Raw genomic sequence first — 21997 nt, 5'->3', positions numbered from 1 at the left:
TGATTTCAAATGGTAAGTCAATTCCTTCATACTAAGACCACATACACACATGCATAATTTCTCACAAAATATAAACTAGCAGGCCTTCTGCTAAGCACAAATGACTACATCACTATGTCACTATCTTCAGGATCCATGAACTTCAAAAACCTTTCATTCAACCTTCTATGATCTATTATAATATTTAAGAAAGGAGAGTTTAAAATAATGCTACTTTTATATCTCTGCTTCTTGAGAAGATGACAGGTTGGGTTAAAAAAGAATAGGGGCAGGTTAATTAACTTTAATTAACTGGAAAGTTCAGGGCAAAATACATAGAGCTCCTGTCTACCTCTACCATTTCCCATTTACCCTTGTGCAGAAATGCTTTCCCTTTCTTTAGTATCTTTTAAACATAAAAGACTGGAAAATTTTAAATATAGGATTTTTATAAAGTGATTAAAACAGCCACTTTGCAGAGAATACGTTTTGTCAAGCTTTAGTTTAGCAAAGTAAATTCTTAGGGGAAATACATTTTTCACTCCATGAATAATGCAGTGTTTTTCTTTATAGAAAACAATGTAACAACTAGGCCAACATTTTAAAATTTTCTTTGGAAAATAATTCCTGAATTTGAAGCTCTAACAATATAGCTTCAAAAATTCAGAAGCAATACACACCACCTTATGATACGGTTTTTGCTTTGCTCTAGCAGAAATCCTCTGAAGTCTCAATCCCCAGCATAATGTCTCCCAGATGTCTCAACTAGTTGCCATGCCAACTAAAGCAGCTTAAATTAAATGAGGTCCTGAAAAGGCACCTGCATCACTCCAGGTCTGCTGCACATTAAATAAAGCTCTCTTGACAGGGATTCAGAGGTGCCATTAACTTGAACAGCATCTATCTGATTATTGTTTCTGAGAAATTTAACGAGGGTCTCCAAACAAGAGTGAAAACAGGGTGCTCCTTCCCTCTGCCGGTCTTTCTAAATGGGACAGCCACTCCAACAGCTGGTGCACCCACTGGGTCAATGAATTTGCTATGGCCCTTTAAGTTACCATTGGATGAAGATAAACTATAGGACCAAAGTTAAGGCTTTCAGAAGAATATGAGCAGATTAACCACCTCTCCTATTTAAACATGCCATTAAAAATATGATTGTTAAAAACACACTGCATGGTATGCCAACCTCAAAGTGATTTGAACAGCCCTACTATAAAACAAATTGCTGCTGATTGCAGCAATTAGTTAAGTAGCTCCATGAAATATGGATTCCAAATGTACTGATTTGCTTCAAAAAAAAAAAAAAAAAACCTGAATGATGCAAATGTTTTGGTGGGGGTGGGGGAGGAGGGTAGCTCTGATGTCTCAGGTGCCCAAGAGAAATAACAATGTCTCTGTATTGTTTTAAAGAGTTAATTTTTAAAAATAATATTTCGAGCTTTTTTACTGCTTTCTCATGTTAGTCACTGGAGAATATCACTTAAAAGAAACACAAACTTGGGCTAGAGAGGTTAGATTCTTTACCCAAGGTCACATTCCCAGTCAGTAAAAAGCCAAGACTAGCTCAGGTTTCCTGACTCCTCATCTAGTGCTCTCTCCACTCCCGCCAAGCTGTTTCCCATGGAAACGTGCCTTTACAGGTCTGCTATTCCAATTTCTTAACCAAATATCACCACCATATGCAGGTTTCTATGAAACAAAAAACAGTTGAATTATTCTTAATTATGGGCTATGAGGAGAAGAAAAGGAGAAAGGATGTTAATGTTTATTTGAAGCTACTATGTGCCACTTCATATGTGATCTCATTTAATCTTCATAACACCTACTTTATAGCTGCTGTATTTCTATTTAAGAAATAAGCACACTGAGGCTGGGAGAGGTTAAGCTGCTCTACAGTTTCCATTTAAATCTAGACTGTAATGATTCTGAAGTCTGACCCTTTCCATGAAGTTATATTACTTCTATTTGTTTACTATTAAAAGAGAAAACGAAATACATGAGACTGCCATTACTTGAATGTTGCAAAAACCAGGCTTCAAGCAAAATCAGAAAATCAATATTGTATTACATAATGTGGTATTCCCTCCCTTGCCATGTTTTTTCCAAATGAGAAGTCACTGTCTTCATTCTTCAACAAATTTTGAATAGCAGCATGTACAAGATGCCAATCTAGATACTAGAAATGCAGTGGTGTACAAGACAGCCCACTGCTTTCACTGAGAAACTCAACAGCCTAACAAGGGAGACAGACAATTAAACAAGCAACTGCAATTCACTCAAAGATTACAACACTGTTACGGCTATTCATCTCATAAAGTTCCTTAGGTTCGAATTGAATAAGCCAGACTTGCCATCATAGAGCCACCAGGAATAAAAGCAACAAAGTTGCACAACAAATATATATTCTTCTAAAGAGATAAATCTCTAAATCAGAATTACTAATTTCCAATAACTAAAGAGATTTCAACAAGTGAGAAACCATCAAAAAAAAAAGCTTTCTTCAGCACCTACAAATTACTGCATCAGATGTGCAAACTAGTTGGCAATTTATCTATACTGTATAAAAAACATATACACTCATATTTGGTTTCCTAAAATGGTTCATCCTTAACAATTTATTTAAGCCAGGCACAGCGACTCATATCTATTAACCCGGCATTTTGGGAGACCGAGGCAGGAAGATCGCTTATGGTCAGAAGTTCGAGACCAGCCTGGGCAACATAAAGAGATCTTGTCTCTACAAAAAAATTTAAAAATTAGCTGGCTGTGGTGGTGCGCACCTGTATTCCCAGCTACTTGTGCCTAAGGTGAAAGGATTTTAAGTTTAAGCTCAGGAGTTCGAGGCTGCAGTGAGCCCTGATTGCCACTGCACTCCAGCCTTGGCGACAGAGCAAGACCCTGTCTCAAAAAAAAAAAAAAAAAAAAAAAAAAAAAAAAAGTTTTTTATAAACAACATGAAAAGTAATAAAAATAAAATGAACATTTATTGAGTGCTCACTATTTGCAAGACACTTCTTTAAGTAGTTTATATGAACTATTTCATGAATCCCCATAACACAAATAGCAAGTTATGCTAAAAAAAAATCCACATTTTAAATCCACATTTGCAGAGGATTTATCTGTTTGCTGAAAAGTATTTTTGAGCTTACCATGCCACTTTTAACATAGGTCACCTCATTTAATCCTTATAACAACATGTGGCTATTTCCACATAATAAGTCTAAACTGCTAGTGAAGAAATGTCTGACAAATAATGATAACCTTTTGGCCAATGACTTAAAAATAAAAAGGATAAAAAAATCAAGAGGCAAATTTTGCTACCTCATTCTCTTTATCTCAGTGTCTCTTTCCACCTCCTGAGTATTTACTTCCTTCAAGTCTTTTACCTCTTACCCTTCTTTAGTCAAATTATAAAAATAATCTTGACAATACAAGAAACATTTTCCCTGCACTTATGAATCATATATGCTTAAATAGCTTCATATCCCCTATTTTTTAAGTGCATGAGAACTAAAAAGTTAGTGTATACATGCGTATAAATGTTTATATGTATGTGTACAAAAGAAAAGGAACTCCTGGCTACTTTTATGTGTGTGGTGGGGGGGTACAGGGCTTGGACTAGTAGCCCTTTACAGATTTGTTTTTAAAGTCTAAATTAGAGATTGCTAGAAATATAGGACAGGACTTTGATGGTAGATAAAAGTTAAAAATATAAGTTCGGGAATAATTAGATAGTGTAAAAAATAACAATTTCTACTTTCTACTAAATGAAATATGCCACAGTGAGGTATTTATTTGCATTTGGTTACAATCTTCTTTTTATTCGCATAAAAGTTTATCTTAAAAATATTTTTTCCATTTCCTTCCTTTTATTAAAAAACTTGGATATTAAAATTATGGAAGCCTGTCACCATTAATGGGTTTCAAATTCAACCTTAAAAACTGGTTCCTTAGAATAATGCAACCAGTGTCAGCAGCTGAACTGTTAGTGGACAGTGCCCAAATATAATAAGCAGATTCCCACAAAGTTTGCTGAGAAGAAAACGTTTTCATGGAGGACAGAATTTGAGGCAAGAAAAAGCAAGAAATGAGACATCTTCTGAAGATCAAGGACATTAGATGGGAACATATTAGAGATATCAAAAAGGGAGAGAACAAAGAGGGGTGCTTAGAATTAAAAATAGGCCTGTACAATTTTCTCTGATGCAAAAAAGATTATGGGCAAGAAGACCAGGAAACTAATCTATAGCCTGGCAGCCATCTACACCTCAATGATAAGCCTCTCCTGACCTCTTGCTCCAATTAAAGCAGATCTGTACCATGATCAATATTTGTTTAACCCACCTCTACGATGCTGCATCTATTTTAGGAAGTAATTTAAGAATGCATGATAATCAGCCTCACACCAGAAATACTGACTACCCCAACTGTCAAAGGTAATTCTTCAGAAAAAGCTACACAGTCACCACAGAAACAAATGCTGACATCAAATTCTGACCTTCAATTACAAATAAGATGATTGAGTACTTTTCTGTTTTTAGGAAGTCATGATTACTCAGGCAGTCTCAGAGCCTGCAGGACTAGTGCCAACAGCATCTTTGTTTAACCATCATCATTAGCATCAATAAACACTGACTGGGTACTAAGTGGGTGTAGAGAACATGTTAACTCAATGACAAGACAGAGAAAAAAGATGGATGAACGCAAGGCAACAGTCAAGAGGTTGGAAAAAGACTGACACTGACATGTAAAATTCAAGGAGAGGGCAAGAAGGTGCAAAAATATTTTAATGTAAATGAACAAAGTCGTCTGACTGAAAAACAGCTTAAATTTACTGAAATTTTCTGTGTTAGGCATCCAGCTTTAAATTTATTTTGCCTCACCTACTCCTAATTACTGTAAGAAGTAAGTCCCATTATGGGTTCCCATTATATAGATGAGCAAAGAGGTTTAGCGAGGTAAAGAAATTAATCAAAGGTCTTAGCTAGCGTGCAGTGGACATGGCACTAGATCACAGCCCTTGTTCTTGTACTCTGTCCTTCAAAAGATAAAGCAAACTTCAAAAATGGAAAACTAAAGGAAGAGGTAACAACAAAACAATTCTACTTTAGAGGGAGAAGCCCTGGAAATTGATTTTAAATGAGGAGTTAACAGGTTCAGCAGTGGGAGGTGGTGTGTTTGTTGTAGACTTTGGAATCAAAATGACCAAGGTTAGAATCTTGACTCTGCCACTTAGTAGCCTGATAACATTAGGCAAGTTAAATAACTTCTCTGAGTCTGTTTCTGCATTTATAAAACAGGTACAGGGACACCTACTACACAGAGTTACTGCTAGGATTTAGAATCACATATAAATGCCTGGCACACAGAAAATGAATTAGGTGGTAGCTGCTATCATCATCATCATCATCATCATTATCATCATCATTATATGAGGGAGGAGGGGAAATGAGTTTTTTTTACACATCAATACATGCTAGGTGGTATGCCAAATGTTCTACATATGTTAATTCATTTATTCCTTAAAAATAGCTCTGTAAGAATATCATCTCCATTACCATTGAGGAAACTGAGGCTTAGGGAGGAGTATCAAATAACTTTTTGAAAGTCAAAAAGCTAGTAAGTGGAGGAAAAAAATCAGGATTTGAACTCAGTGCTGCCTAATATCAAAGTCCATAGGCTTTTTCAAAATGTATGATTGTGCCTCTATTTCTTTCCAACATTCTCTCCAGGGAAAAAAACAAAAGAATATAAGGAACAAAGAAATTGGTGACCACTCAAAAAAGCTCCTTTTGGCCTGGTACAGTGGCTCATGCCTGTAATCCCAGCACTTTGGAAGGCTGAGATGGGTGGATCACCTGAGATCAGGAGTTCAAGACCAGGCTGGCCAACACGGTGAAACTCTGTCTCTACTAAAAAATACAAAAATTAGCCAGGTGTGGTTGTGGGCACCTGTAATCCCAGTTAGGAGGCTGAGGCAAGAGAATCCCTTGAACCCTGGAGGCAGAGGCTGCAGCGAGCTGAGATCATGCCACTGAACTCCAGCCTGGGGTGACAGAGTGAGACTCTGTCTTTTAAAAAAAAAAAAAAAAAAAAAAAAAAAAAGCTCCTTTAAGCCACTGTGATCTCAAAAGGAAAGACTAGGTAATCTCAAAAGTATATCACCATTGAAGAAGGAGAAAAACTTTATTCACTTTTTATTAATGTGGTCTCATGCAGGGTTTTTGGCATCAAAAACATGTCCATGACAGGCACATTCCTTTAGAGTTTACTCATTCATTCATATAAGGACAAAAAGCCCTTTCTTAGAACAAGAAAGGTTTCCTACAGGACACATTTTTGACAGATGGGAACTTGAGGGAACAATTAAAAGTACTAGTTTCTGTGAGACCTCTGAGAACCTTCACACAGCGTAACTCCTGGTTTTGGTAAAGGGTTAATAACCTGAAGGGTTTCTTAGTCTTGAGCTCAGGGTGATAAATATTACCTATCAGATTAATATTCTTCATATTTAACTCTAATTACCAAAAAATATTAATATCCTATAACTGATTAAAGTCCCCATATCCCCCCAAAACAAAAGCACACATTAAAAACCCCAAAACTTTGCTTACTTATGCAAATCATATTTTCTTTGGGAAAAAAAACACCACTTCAACCTGATCCTATTTTCTACCATCTGGTTCTCCTGCCACCTCTAAGTGAGGTAAACTATCAATTAAACATATAATTTTTAAACCCACTGCCAAAGATACAATTCAATATTTTTGATTAATACTTAATAATGACAGGCACAGAATATGTAGAGAGCAAAATAATATCAGCAGTACATACATAAACTGTATACTGGCTAAAATTCAGATTTGTGCTAGTGTGCTATAAGTCTATTAAGTTTCCTGAGGTACTGCTCTCAAATAAATTCGGTTGATAGCAGGAGACTCAGCTAGTCTATGAAGTGCCTAAAAGCCCCACTGATTCTCCATTTCCTCCAATTATGGCAAGTCTGATACATTTAGTGGCTTCTGAAACCTCTAGGTCTCCACAAAACACATGCCTCCTGGTGTCTAGCAACCTTAAAAAATAAAGTCAACACAGTGGGACATGACAAAAAGATGAAATAAATACAGTCCCATGAGCTTCGCTAAACTCTCACACCTGAATTAAATATGTCAAGAGGCTAATAATCAGAAGGTTAACCAGAAGGTTAAGCAGTTCAGGAGAATGATAATGGGGTTATGAGGCTTTTCAGAAGCTCAAATTAAGTGTGACTTTGTTGTTATTCAATATTACCGTCTAACAGTTGGGAGCACTGACAGCATTTCATTCCCACCAGCTGGGAAGTTTTAGAGATATATTTATTTTTTAATGGAGGAGAGGTGAAAAGACTAGATTCAAGCTTTAGGTTTTTTTTTTTTTTTTTTTGGCTTCACTTGGAACACAGGTGTTTCAAAGAGCTAGCGTGAATAAGTTGTTCCAACTATAGTGACTCTCTTCAAAGCAGAGAGGAAAAAAAATCCAGCTGTTGAGTTTGAACTTTAAACAATTCTTTAAAACAATCTCAGGATTTGCTATACACTAAAGCCTAAGTAATCGTTATGCAGACAGGAAGGCCTTTTAAATGAACTAAAAGAGGTGATGTGACTTTCACTACAGGGCATCGTAAGGGGAGCGGTCCTTGGGATCTCAGGCTGAAGGAGAAAATTATGTCGTGTATGGATGGAGGCCAATTTTCCATCTTCCCATGTTCAGGCCTGCCAACATACTATGACTTACATTTTTCATACCTTTCAGAAAAAAAAGAGGAAAAATAAAGCTGATTCATTACACAGCATTTAGAGAGTCAATAAGAACTGGGAGAATTTACAAAGTATTAAAAATAAATGCTTACTAATGACAAGGTGTTGTGTAAGTATGTCATAATAAAGCACTGCTGAATAAACACTTGATAACAGACAGCTAACCACTGTGGGCAGTTCAAGTTGTGCTTATAAAAAAGTTGTGATACTGTCTTATGTAAAAAAACTATCAGGTCAAAAGCTTTTGCCATCTAGAGTTCAGAAGGACAGTGGGCTGGCTTCCCTGCTCAACTGAAGTCTGAGAACATATTTAATGTTCCAAGTGCAATGAGCTACTGATGTTGTATGATGTTCTAATGATGTGTTAAAAACTTTCAGAGAGCAAAATAAAGGTATTTACTTGGTTTATCTGAGTTGGGAAAAGAAAATGGGAACGTGTTGTATCAAATTATTTCCTACAGAATGAATACGGACAGAAAGCTTTGAAAACCCTACTTTAATTCCTAAACTCTCTACTGATTTCAGATAGTGGAAACTTAATCATTCTTTCTTCATTTAATATGGACAGAAACTAATGCTAAGCCAGATTACAAAAAAAGAAATCTTACAATATTAAACATTTATCAAGTAGGTCCCATATGGGTCAAAGGTTCTACAATCCTTTTTTAAAACTTTTCATCTTCGGCTGGGTACGGTGGCTCATGCCTGTAATCCCAGCACTTTGGGAGGCCCAGGCAGGTGGATCATGAGGTCAGGAGATCGAGAATATCCTGGCCAAAATGGTGAAACCCTGTCTGTATTAAAAATACAAAAATTAGCCAGGCATGGTGGCATGTGCCTGTAGTTCCAGTTACTCAGGAGGCTGAGGCAGGAGAATCACTTGAACCCGGGAGGTGGAGGTTGCAGTGAGATGAGATCACGTCACTGTACTTCAGCCTGGGCGACAGAGCGAGACTCCATCTCAAAAAAAAAAAAAAAGTTTTCATCTTCAATGTGATATATATTGGAACAAATATGAGTCAGGTGACTTTTCCAAAAGACACGGTAAATTTGGTTTAATAAACTGTAGTACATAGAAGCCCAAGCCTGGCCCCCTCAAGCCATAGATTCTCTTATATGACAAGTACATGAATGACAGTTAAAACATGCTTAAGTGATAACATGGTTAAGCACTTTAAGCACTAACATGCTTAGGTACCTTAAACACAAATTCTGAAATCCTGCCATTCCTGTCTGAAAAAAGAATCTACAGCCATAAATGTGTGAGACTTAATAAAATCTCTCTGCTCACATTTTTGTTTTCTTCCAAAATCAGGTGCACGGGGGAAGGAAATTTCAACCTAGTACTCAGATATGAAACTGGCTGATCTGAAATAAAAGTGAAGGCATTGAATAGTGTGGATAATGACAATCTGGTTTACAGATATGGTGGATTTCAAACAATGCTTTCCACATGAAAGAAAAACAACAATGTGTCACAGAGAGAATTGTGTTCTCTTGTAACAAATGGTCAGCCTTAAATCTCATCATCTTCTCTGCAACAAAAAGCATGGGAGCCTTTGCAACTAGAAAAAAATCGGTGTGCTTCAATTAGAATCACTGACCTTTTCTGAAGCATGCCTGTGCTTCTCTATAGAAATCAATGGAATAAAAGGTCATGTTGTTAAAACGTTTGAATACGACAATCTCTTTCCCAGGCAAAGGCAGATTCCTTTTCTTTGTAAAGTAACAAATTTGTTGAATAGAATGTCAAAAATTAAAACTACCTCAGTTGTAATTTAAAACTGACTTAAAAAAAAAAAATCAATCCAATCACCAGAAAAAAAAGAAAAAAGCGGGAAAGCTGTCATTCTGTTACAGTCCATAAGATCTGTCAGATGAGTTTTCACTAAGGCTATAACCATGTATGTAATAAAACAAGAAGAGCATTCTAGAGAAAATGATGTTATTTCGAACTTCAGCTCTCTCCTTTAGAAAGTGCTCTGGAGAAGGCAAGGCAAGCTCTGTGTCTGTCAAACATAGATGGTAGAGACTGGTGATTAATCTTCCACCATCATAACCCTCCAAAGCAAATGAACATATACACAAACCCAGAGATTAAGAGCTGAGGAACAGAAGCCAAAGTGACTGGAATGTCACTGTTTTTTGGAGTATAAAAAACCATATTTGAAAGAGGAGCCTCTATATAGATTAGGAACACTGTACTGTATCAATTTCTTCATTCATGAAGAGAAAGGGCAAATTCTTCAATTATCTCTCAATGCATTCAGAAGGTAAGGGATGAATGTTATCAGTCATATAACTTCATTGTCCTTCTTACTGCCAATACAATGAATATCAACACTTTCTCCAAAAGACAATGAACCCTCAAATTAGACCCGAGTAACCTTTCCTTAACAGGTCTGAGAAACTTACATCCATGTCCAGACAATTTGGTGTCAAATGTCCTTCTGCCCAACAGAATTTGAGAGCATTTACTCCAGTATGATCTATTGTAAAGCTGCACAAATGTCATTAAAACCTGAGAGCAGACTGCTACCAGTGTTACAAGTCTCTAAACACACCAATCTACAGATGCTAGTCCTTACCTAGCCAGTGTTACCCATCACCAGTGTAGCTCATTTGTGCTCGGAGATTTTAAAAGACAAAGTTACTAAAAGAAACAGTTCGGAAGAACAGAGAAGATTCAAAATAAACAGAGAACAAAAATCTACAAGAAAAGTTTAGGAAAAGTATATCAAAGAGTCTGTTTCTGAGTACTTTTTATGGGAACTGAGAAGAGATGAAATAAAATGGTGGTCCATTTAAAAGGATCTCCCTCCTCTGTCTAGACAGATGATACAACACAGTATCTAATACATTTGTTCACAGTACCCACTTTCTACTTCTTACAGAATGAATATTAGATTATCCACTTAGTTGTACCATCTATTAGCACTGTTTCATATTGTTATTTAATTAGAAAAGCTATGCAAAAAGGGTTACACAGACCCATGAACAGGAATTAGACATGGATTAAAATTTTGTGGAAAAATGAGAGTGTTACTAGAAATACTGAAAATATACTTATCCTACTAATATGTAATTGTTCTTATATGAATTGATGCTGGAAAGACTACTGAACATGTTTTATTCTATGAAAATTATTAAGTTGCAGGTAAGTCTTCCAAGCTCTTTTTTGGGGGGTGGAGTAGGGGAGTAGAGAAGGAGTGCAGGGCATTTTTTTTTTTTTATCCATAAGATAATTTGGTTAATGTCTCTATTGTAAAATTGATTACTCTGGTACTATAATTATTTGAAAACTGTCTATCATCTCTATTACACCATGAACTCCTTAAAGGTGATGGCAACAACCATATTTTGAATTACCTGCTGGTACATCTTTGCTGAGGGTAAAGTTAGAAAGGGCATAAAACAAACATTGAGCATCATGAAAAACCATCTGGGAAGATGCCAAACATCCTTCTGTTCTTCTTTCACGACAGTCACTGCCTCTCAGCTCCAACAGTCAGGTCCTTGTTATGGTGTTTTTAAAAAATTACGTTAAAATACACACAAAATTGATCATTTAATCATGTTTCAGTGGGCAATTCAGTGGTATTAAGCACATTCACAATGTTGTGCAACCATCGGCACTATTTCCAGAACCTTTCCATTATCAAATACAAACTCCTTGTTAAGTTTTTAAAGTACACTCCTGATTCTGTTATTCTTCATCACAAAAATCTTTCATTGGGGCCCAATGTCAACTGAATAAAGACCAATTTCCTTAGTTCAACATTCAAAATCCCCCATGACTTGGCCCAACCTAGCTTAATTTCTCATTATTTCTGCATATCAAACTCTGGTCAACTAGATGATTTACCATTCCCTAATAATGCTCCTGATAGTCTCACCATCTGGAATATCCATCCTCTTAAATGCTACCTGTCCAAATTCTTCTCATCCATCAATGCTCATCTGAAATGTCTTTTCTCCACACCATTTCCCTATGGTTTTTTTCTGCTTGAAGTAGTCTCTCTTTTTAAAGTCCCACACCACCTTACTATATTCTTTTGGCACATTCTACCACACATGTTAGTTATCCCTTTACATCTCATCTCATCTCCCCCCCATTGATTATAGTATCTTCCTTGCGGGAAAGCATTAAGAGGCAGCAGAGCATGGTGGGTTGAGAACTCCTGGCCCACTGGACTATACAATACGGGTTCAAATCACAGCTCTGTTACTTCTATGTGACCTCGGACAAGTTATTTACCTCTCTGAGCTACAGTTTCTTCATCTATAAATTGGAGATATGAATAAAGTATTTAGGATAGCATCTCACATATTACATTTTTAAAATTAAAATTAAATAAATGAACAATGCATCTTTGTATTTATCCCAGAGGTTAGTACAATGTCATATATAATAGTAGTGCTAAAGGTTTGGCTGAATGAATAAGCAAGGTTAACCAGATACTGACAAAAATGGTGGTTAGGTCAGGAATTTATCTGTTCCTGGATTGTTCTATCAACCTTTCTTGGTTTTTCCTTTCTTTAAATTTCTGTTCTAGGCTTCAGAGATAAGAAGAAAGGATCAGTGATAGTGGGTAAGTGAAAGTTTTTTTGTTTTAAATCATCAAATGTTTTTCTAGTAATTCAGTGGGAAACTAAAATGGGGGACAGTAAAAATGAGAACCCCCCAGTGCTCTCAGGATACTTTGGTTCTTTTGTTTTTTTGGTGGGGAGATGGAGTCTCTCTCTGTCACCTAGGCTGGAGTGCAGTGGCACGATCACTGCAATCTTCACCTCCTGGGTTCAAGAGATTCTCCCGTCTCAGCCTCCTGAGTAGCTGGGATTACTGGCACACACCACCAAACCCGGCTAATTTTTGTATTTTTAGTAGAGACAGGGTTTCACCATGTTGGTCAGATAGGTCGTGAGCTCCTGACCTCAAGTGATCCACCCACCTCGGCCTCCCAAAGTGCTGGGATTACAGGCATGGGCTACCATGCCTGGCCAGTTCTTTTCTATCATTATACTTTCCAACCTATATTATTGTCATTATTTATGTGACTGTATCCTCCACTAGATTATAAACCTGGACCAGAAATCATCTATTAGTTCATTTACCAAATATTTATTTTGTACCTACTTTATGTCAGGCACTGTTCTAAGTACTGGTAATGTAACAATGAATAAAACAGACAATGTCTTGAATCTGGAAACATAGTTGATGCTTATGTTTATGGAATAAATGAACAGGAAGTTCTTACAATATGGGAATCTTCAAAGCTCCCGGGATATAAATTTCTGGTCCTTAGTAGTACCATTATTGAAGAAAGAGTACACTTACATAAGCATATATGCATTTTGTTTCCATTGTTCTTAGTTTTTCAATGACTCCTAAGATTCCCTGAGGGTTATACAGCTATTTCAAAGCACTAGAGACTCTTACTGGCTGCAATGGACACATAGGTTTCCTCAGTGTTTATGACAAGAGATTCCTATTTAAAACACTGCCTGCACAGGCAAAACCTATCATACAAACAGTGACACTTCTGAGAGTGAGAACCTCACAATAATTATGCCAGAACATCAAGTAAAATCCGAGACCGTCTCAACAAACCAGTGTGTACGGACACTCCACTAGACCTCTCATTTCCACTGAGAATGTAATTGCTTCTAGCATAAAAGACTCACACCACCCATGTTCGTCTTCATAAAATGCTAAGTTATGCTTCAAGTCAAAAATAAGCTTTTCCCAAACCAAACCAAATTTTTATTTCCAACCCTGTAGGTAGCTAGTGCTTTCTGGGAAAGGGCCTGTAAATGTGCATTGTAGAGCATCCAGAATCCAAACTGAAGCATAATAAATTCCGTTTTCTAATCAAACAATTAGAACTGGTTTCTCTTGATTTAAATTTCAGTAGGCTCAAAGTAATTAAGTACCAAACTGTTTTCACACAGATTTCCAAATAGAAACTCAAAGTACAAAATGAAAAATGTAATCCTTTAAAAGCTAAAACATCAGCTCAGAAAAATACATAATCTTTAAAATTATTAAATATTTCCTAGATAGATTAAAAACTATGAAGACAAAAAGTTAAAAGACACAGAGGTCATGATAGAAGTTATTGCTCCTTTCACATCTGACTTGTCTGTCCTACATCTGTTGAACCCTGTAGGCAGATTTACAAAAACTTACAGTCTGGATATTGACTTTTTTTGTTGCTTCAAGAAGTTACCTAAAAATGCATGGTGTTTCAAAATCCACACTAAATTTTGGGGGAGCATGATGTAATAATTTTATTACAGTTTCAGTCTCTTTAGGAAATACATGATTAACCGCAGACACTATACACCGATACTCTTACTTCACATTTGATTACACCAAAACGCACATAGAACTCAAATTTTCTAAAATTATATTAACTATTATATTAGGTTTAAAAGCGCCTGCTGGTTTAAAATGTTTGTCTATTAAAACTTGAATATGTGATATATATCCCAACTTTTCTAATCTTAGAAAAAGTGTAATGATGTGGTACTTTATGTACAGTGGATAATCACTTAGGATTACTTATTTTCCCTCACAACTTAATATAAATATGTATTTTTGACTCGATGTACTGACCCATTCAACTAAGTATTAAAAAACTCATTAGATGTATAACAATATACTAACAACTTGCCTAAAACAACAGAACTTCATATAGACCTCAAAATAGTTTCTTAAAAGCGTAATTCCAGGATCACTTATTTAAAATTCAAAATATTACCTACTCTAAAATCTGTAGACACAATAATCCTCCAAATTAAAAAACATCTAAAACCATTTGTAATGTGTGTGCCATATTTCGGAGATACTACAGAGGGAGCTGCTGACATAGATAATATAGTATGCTGAATTCATATAGTAACTTGAGGTCCTATTAATCTTTAATATTTTTAAGTTTTAGGTAACAGGTTTTTTATTTTTCAAGGAGAAAAAAGAGAGTAAGGAAACTGAGGATTTTTTTTTTTTTTTTTTTTTTTTTTTTGCTTCGGCTACAACCAATTTATTTGTATCAAAAACACAGGACACATGGCCAGGCACAGGGGCTCATGCCTGTAATCCCAGCACTTTGGGAGGCCAAGGCGGGCAGATCACCTGTGGTCAGGAGTTCAAGACCAGCCTGGCCAACATGGTGAAACCTTGTCTGTACTAAAAATACAAAATTAGCCAGGCATGGTGGCGTGCACCTGTAATCCCAGCTACTTGGGAGGCTGAGGCAGGAGAATCTCTTGAACCCAGGAGGTGGAGTAAGCCGAGATTGTGCCATTGCATTCCAGCCTGGGCAACAAAGAGTGAAACTCCGTCTCAAAACAAAACAAAGGACACAGAAAACTCTCCCATTTAGGACACTAAAAGAATCAGCAGCGAAGGCAGAGCATATACGTAACTAAGGTATTTCTTACATTTTCATTTAATAGTTGTTCTATAATACAACTTTTCAGTATCCTGTACTCCAAGCTAAACCATTCCTTCCTAAAAAGTCTTTATAATCCTGTGGCCGCTATAGGTATGATTCCTTTTTATGTTAAAAGGATTCAGTTTTTTCCAATCGACACTATTACTGGAAAACGCTTACCTTTTTTCTATGCATGCTTCTACATATAGCTAAGAATTATAAGGCAGAAAACAGAAGACTACTGAAGTTTAGGTTTGAAAGATTTGATTTTTCCATCTGTAGTCAGTTAATTACTGTGAGAGTAACGTGTCAAATTTTTAACCTGAAGTTAAAAAATTAAGTGATATGACAGGATGAAATAAAGTAAAACATTTAAGTAAATGGTATACCAGAGGGTTCCATGAATATTTTATGACAAAGGCTCTTTACTTAAACATCTATGAACAATTTTGAGGAGGAAAATTTCAAAGAAACATTCTAACTGATGAAATGGACTGAAATTTGCTACCAACAGCTACTAAGCCACCTATATCGCTCATGGTTTTAAACCATAACTATGCTAACTTTCCCTCTGTTATTTGAAATAATGATGAATCAAACATCTCCTGGACTCAATTAAATTATGGCCAATAATAATAAGTGATTGAGAACTCTTATCTTACAGAAGCACATACACAGTTTTCAAACCAAGTACCAAAATTAATGCCTGATATAAACAATATGTGCCTGAACTATAAGGTAAAAAATGGATATAATGAATTAACTAAGTGTTCAATGAAGAGAACCTAAATATATTTGGCTTTTATTCAATATACCCATATTCACCAATTAACTTACATAGAAACATTCTTTCCTCCCACATGGCCTATGTGCAGTAAAGGGTTAACTCGGCAGACCTGGGCTGTCCAAACCCTGCCCATTCCAAAAGTCTTCAAGACTGGCCCCGGACTTTTGGGAAATAACCTTGGGTCACTGCCATATCCACCTGATAATAGTATCTTAGTATACCTGGGGCTTTGGCCATGCCAGATAGTTTATGTTAACAATATGATACATGGTGAATACCTGTCTTTGCCTGGGCCTTGGGCTATGCTGTATTAGTTTGACCTCTGGAGGGGAAGGGAAAAAGGAGGGCTGGAGACTGAGCAGCTAAGGTCACTCACATGGGTGCTTCATGCCTATATGACTGACCCACAATAAAAACCCTGAACACCAAGGCTCTGGTAAACTTCCCTGGTTGGCAACACTTGCCCATGTTGTCATATATCATTGCTGGGAGAATTAAGCACTGTCCATGCAACTACATTGGGAAAGGACAAATGGAACTTCATGCCAGACTCTCTAAATTGTTTTCCTTTCTTGATTTTAGTCTGTATCTTTTTTGCTATAATAAACTGTAACCATGAGAATAACAGACCTCCTGGGCTCAGCTGATCCTTCTGCCTCAGCCTCTCGAGTGGCTGGGACAACAGGCATGTGCCACTACACCCAGCAAATTTTTTTTTTTTTTTTTTTGTAATTTTGGTAGAGACAAGGCCTTGCTATGTTGCCCAGGCTGGTCTCCAACTCCTGGGCTCAAGCGATCTGCCCACCCTGCCTCAGCCTCCCAAAGTGCTGGGATTACACGTGTGAGCCACTGTGCCCAGCCATATTACTTTTTATTTTTTATTATTATTTTTTTCAAATATTTTCCATTCATGGATGCAGTCTCACATCTATGGAGGGCTAACTAGCATTCAAGAGCTTTTGGTTTAAAAGATCAAAACATCCCAGCAGTGTTGATCAGTGACAATTCTATTACCATATAAGATTTCCCAAATCCTTAGCCAGCTTAGTTATCTTGGGAAGCTCTTAATTGTTCCTATTTTCTCAGGAAGTTATCAAAGATAACAACCTCATATGGAATTACCTACCCCCTGTGTAAGAATGAGATTTTCATTACCTCACTGCTGAATCAGAAAAAGTATCTCACTATTACATGGGTTTCCATTCTGAGTCATAGGTCTAAAGTATTAATAAAAAAGCCTAGAGTTTGAATAAACTGCATAATCATGAGCTTACCAAAATCAATGACTTAGGATTTCCTGTCTTTTATTTAAAGTTTTACCAAGTTAAATGCGGAATGGAAACTGGTAACACTTTGCCCAGGAATGTCAGGGAGGTTAACTTATGTCTCAGTTTTTTTCATGCACAGTCCCAGGAGCTATTACCATGCATTATTTTATTATTACCATGGAGCTATCACCAGGCATTATTTTATCATTATTTTATAGTTCATTATTATTCACAAAGTCTAACATACTATTTTTAAACATTAACAGTAGTAACAGGAGAATGTTAAGGGCTCTATCCTGAGAATCACATAGGTAAGGGCTGAAAGCAAGACTACATAGTCAGAATACCTGGAACCAAATCTCCATCCCCACACTTACTAGCTCTGTGATCTTGGTCAATTTCTTACCTTTTGTGCCTCAATTTCCTCTTCTGTAACATGGGAATAATCATAATACCTTCCCCAGAGGATGTTTGTAGGATTAAATTAAACATATGTGTAAAGAGCTTAGAATTGTGCCTGGCATCTGATAAAAATTATATAAGTAAAGGCTATTAGGTCAATACCACCACTACCACCACCACCATTCTAAGGAACATAAGACAACTTAACTTACATTAATCCTGTAATTTTTATCTTACCCCAAGTGTTATAAAAAAGGGCAGTATTACTCTCTTAACTGACAGGCAGCTGTTGCATAGTGGTAAAAGCACTTCCCTGGGTTCTACTACAACAAAGCTGCCTCAATGGTTTCATCTGCAAAATGGGGATGGTAATAATCTATCTCATAAGGCTGTGTGGGGATTAAATATCTGTTCAGATGTTCTGTTCTGTGGCATCAACACATAGAGTATGTTGATAATATTGAGCTCTGCCAGACACTTAGGATTTCAAAATTACCTGGTTCCAGGTACTCAATCACTTCTGCAAGGATGAGATTTAAAATACCTGAAGGCATGAACCCCAAAAGGTGCTAGAAGAACAAATTAATTTTAAAAATTGTCCCCTTCTTTCACATTCCCTGGTTAGGATACATTTCTTCAAAATAGTCAATGTGTGGAGGTTGGAGTATGTCAAGGGCAGAGAGTACCTGAGAAAAGGAAAAAAAAAGTCAAATTTAGAGAACTAAAAAGGAAACAAAATTCAACATAAAAGCAAGTAAATACTAACAACTCTTTAATGATTTAAAGCTTAGTTACAATTGCCCACTGAAAATTAAATTCATCTGTCAAGAAACACAGTCCTAAACATTAAGATGGATTTGTAAACTTACTATCCAAAAGACTTACACAATGAGAGAGGCAATTGGGTTACACCACATGCTACCAAAATCCCTGCACAGGAGAGAGTTTTTAAAATAAACGTCCTATTTTAAAGAATCAACGTTACACTAAAGAGTGTGAGGAGCCACATCTATCATTCATTCCTTTATTCCTCTGTTCAACAAACCTTTACTATGTGCATTCTACCTGTCAAGCACTAAGCTTTTAGATTATCCTGTTGAACAAAATAGGCATCATCTCTGCTCTCATGACTACAGAAGAGGTAAGCACTAAACAAACAAATAGTTACAGATATGTAATTATAACATCTATTACTATGGAGGAAAAATGTAAAGAAGGGTAGAGAGAAAAAGCTTCCCTGGGTAACACTACTCTAGAATTTGAAGGCTGAGTAGGAGTTGGTCGACGGGCAGGCAGTGTAAAGACGCTGAGGCAGATTCTAGAAACAGAAAAACCAGTGCTTATGGAATATAGAGGGTAGTAAGAAAACAGACTAACATAAAGTAGAAGAGGAAGGTATGAAATACACTACACAAAGTCTTTAAATCATACTAAGCATTTTCGATTTTATTCCAAGATTCTTGTAAGAAAAGAAGTCACTAGGGTGAGGAAAAAAGACTTTACGATGCAAGTCCTTTATAAAAGCAGCATAGTACCCGTGTAACTTCTGCCATCAAAACATAACAAACAAATCCCCTCCCAGCTGTCTTGCTAAGCTAATGAGAAATACCAAGCTCAAAGGACATGGAAGAAACTACTTAACAGGAAATAAATTGTGTGGTACCAGTTCAAATTTTATGATCTGTAGCTTAAACTTTTTTTTTTTAATTATAGAGAACTTCAAACATATAAAAGTGGGCAGAATAGTATAAACAATACCCATGTAATCAATACCTGGCCTCAGTTATTCACACACATGAACATTTTTATTTCATCTCTATCCTTTACTCTCCCTATATAATTCTCAAGCATATACCAAACTTACTTCAGTCATAATCAGTATCTCTAATAAAAAAAAGTTTAAAATTACAATGATCAAATCTAAAATGTAAATGTTTAAAAACATCATCAAATATCCAGTTCTCAAATTTCCTATTTTCTCATATTAAAAAACAGTTTGTTAGTCTAAATCAGGAGCTAAATAAGATTTACATAGTATGATTGATAATCCAAAGGTTTCTCCACCATTTCTTTTTCATTTCCTCTTGCAATTTATGTGTAGAAGAAACCTGGTTCATTTTAAAGGTTATTCTTGTTTCAGTCAAGCATTTCTCACTATAAATTTTAAGCAAAAATTTATTTTATGAATTAAAGCCTATTGTAATGAAAAATTCTTCACTCACTTTAAAGCCAGTTAGAGGCTTTTAAATAGTTTAGATGTTTTTATAAGGAATATCTATCTTTCCTTTTGAATTAAAATGTTTATATTTAGAATTCTGGTATAAACAGAAAATAAGAGATTTTCCAGTTTCTTTGAAGAGTAATTTTTTTCATATGACAGATACATTATTTCATTTCTATGTATTTTTTAAACCTATAATTAGCCAGCTATATTTTTTAAACCAATAAATTCACATAAATTTCTCATTATGTGCCAGAACAATTTTTAACATGAATATCTGACAACTGAGGAAGGCAGTTAGAAATTAGTGTTTTACTTGACATCTTTCGGACTCTAAACTCTGTATCTGAGCAACACACATCCTGTCTAAGGGGGAAACAGAATGCAATGAGTGACAGTGTCCATTATACAAAGCTATTTTACACTTCAAATCTATCTGCTATAATTAGAGGTTATCTAGAAGAAAGTGACAACCATACATTTTAAACCTTGATAGAGAAGAATGAGGCTTTCTTACTCCATATTTGATGAGGCCTTTTGTAAAAAAAGCCATATAAAATAGGGATAGACATTTGCACTGCAGCATTTAGCTGTGATTGTTAGTTCGAAAGGTACAATATTTTAAACTATGCCTGGAATTTTTTAAAACGCCTGTTGTTTTATCCTCCTGCTCTTTCTACTCCAAAATGTTTATCAGAGGATGGCATTCTACAGTGCTTCTAGGTGGTAAAAACAGTATTTAGATCAGTAATGATCTAGGAATCTCAAAAGCACGTAAATGAGTAAGTGAGAAGGTATAGTGGCAGAGTTCGAGACTCCAGACTTCATTTAAATAGCTGGAGATCCTCTATAAACCCCAGTAATATTTGAGGGAATAAAGTACATGAGATTAGCCTTAAGATATAAATAGGTGGATGCTTATAAAGACTTTGGCTTGTAAAGAGCTGAAATATCCTCAAATACCACCCTCTTCAAAGGATTTCAAATACAAAAAAAGCAAGCAAACTTGTCTAATTAAAACGTGAATTAAAGTTATGTCTTTAAATGATAGTCATTGCCAAACACATTTCTTAACAGTGTCTGCACATTTCACAAATCTTTTAAGAAACATAAAAGCTCATTATGTTAGCTGCTTTTTAGGACTTTAACCTCCGTGATGTTAGAAGATTCACTATAAACTGGTTACATAAGAAAATAGCTTAGTTTCAGTCAGCCCTTTATCAATAAAATAATTAATTGCTGTGAATAATTGTCTCAATCCTAACTATAAAGACAAGAAATTTATCTGTTCATTCATAGAATCAACATTTATTGAGTTTCTACTCCGCCATAGACTCAAAGACAATAATAAGACACCTATAAGGAAAACAGTTAAATCCCATTTAGCAAAGGAGCTACTCTTTTCTCACTCTCTCCCCACAATAGATTCTAGATTCTAAGTTTTTTTATGGTAGAGACTATATTATTATTCTTTATAGAGTTGTAGCATAAGGTATACAAATCCTGACTGTAACTTGATGAATTTTTATATACACACATATTTCCATGTAAATACCACCCAGGTTAAGAAACTAGGCATTTTAGCCCCTTTGCTTTTTTTTTTTTTTTTTTGAGACGGGAGTCTTGCTCTGTTGCCCAGGCTGGAGGGCAGTGGCACGACCTCGGCTCACTGCAACCTCTGCCTCCTGGATTCAAGCGATTCTCCTGCCTCAGCCTCCCAGGTAGCTGGGACTACACGCATGCGCCACCACGCCCAGCTAATTTTTGTATTTTTAGTAGAGAGGGGGTTTGACCATGTTGGCCAGGCTGGTATCGAACTCCTGACCTTGTGATCCACCCACCTCGGCCTCCAAAGGTGCTGGGATTACAGGCATGAGTCACTGCGCCCGGCCCATTTGCCCTTTTTTTCAGTCAAAACCCATCCTGGCACTGTTTTTACTTCTGTCACCAAAGATTCATTTTGTGTGTTCTTGAACTTTACACAAACTGCATAATAAAGAGTAAAGTCTTTTGTGTATGGATTCTTTCATTTACTGTTATGCCTGTGAGATTCATTCATGCTCCTGTGTGAATCAGTGGTTTATCCTTTTTGGTGATGTGTAGTG

The 21997-nt window shown here is 36.2% G+C and overlaps 1 protein-coding gene across 2 annotated transcripts in view; it reads right to left on the bottom strand.

The window, feature by feature from the left end:
• The window catches only part of LOC105476015 (nemo like kinase), a 152252-nt gene that overhangs the window by 43552 nt on the left and 86703 nt on the right, over positions 1-21997 (bottom strand). For both annotated transcript variants that reach the window (XM_011731599.3, XM_011731588.3), the window contains exon 3: positions 18302-18357. In XM_011731599.3, the coding sequence (XP_011729901.1) occupies positions 18302-18357 (56 nt within the window). The remainder of the gene's footprint in view (positions 1-18301; positions 18358-21997) is intronic.

Source organism: Macaca nemestrina, chromosome 17 (genome assembly GCF_043159975.1).
Source record: "Macaca nemestrina isolate mMacNem1 chromosome 17, mMacNem.hap1, whole genome shotgun sequence".
Taxonomy (NCBI): domain Eukaryota; kingdom Metazoa; phylum Chordata; class Mammalia; order Primates; family Cercopithecidae; genus Macaca; species Macaca nemestrina.
Note: the sequence above shows the minus strand (reverse complement) of the source record. Positions and strands in the feature narration are given on the sequence as shown.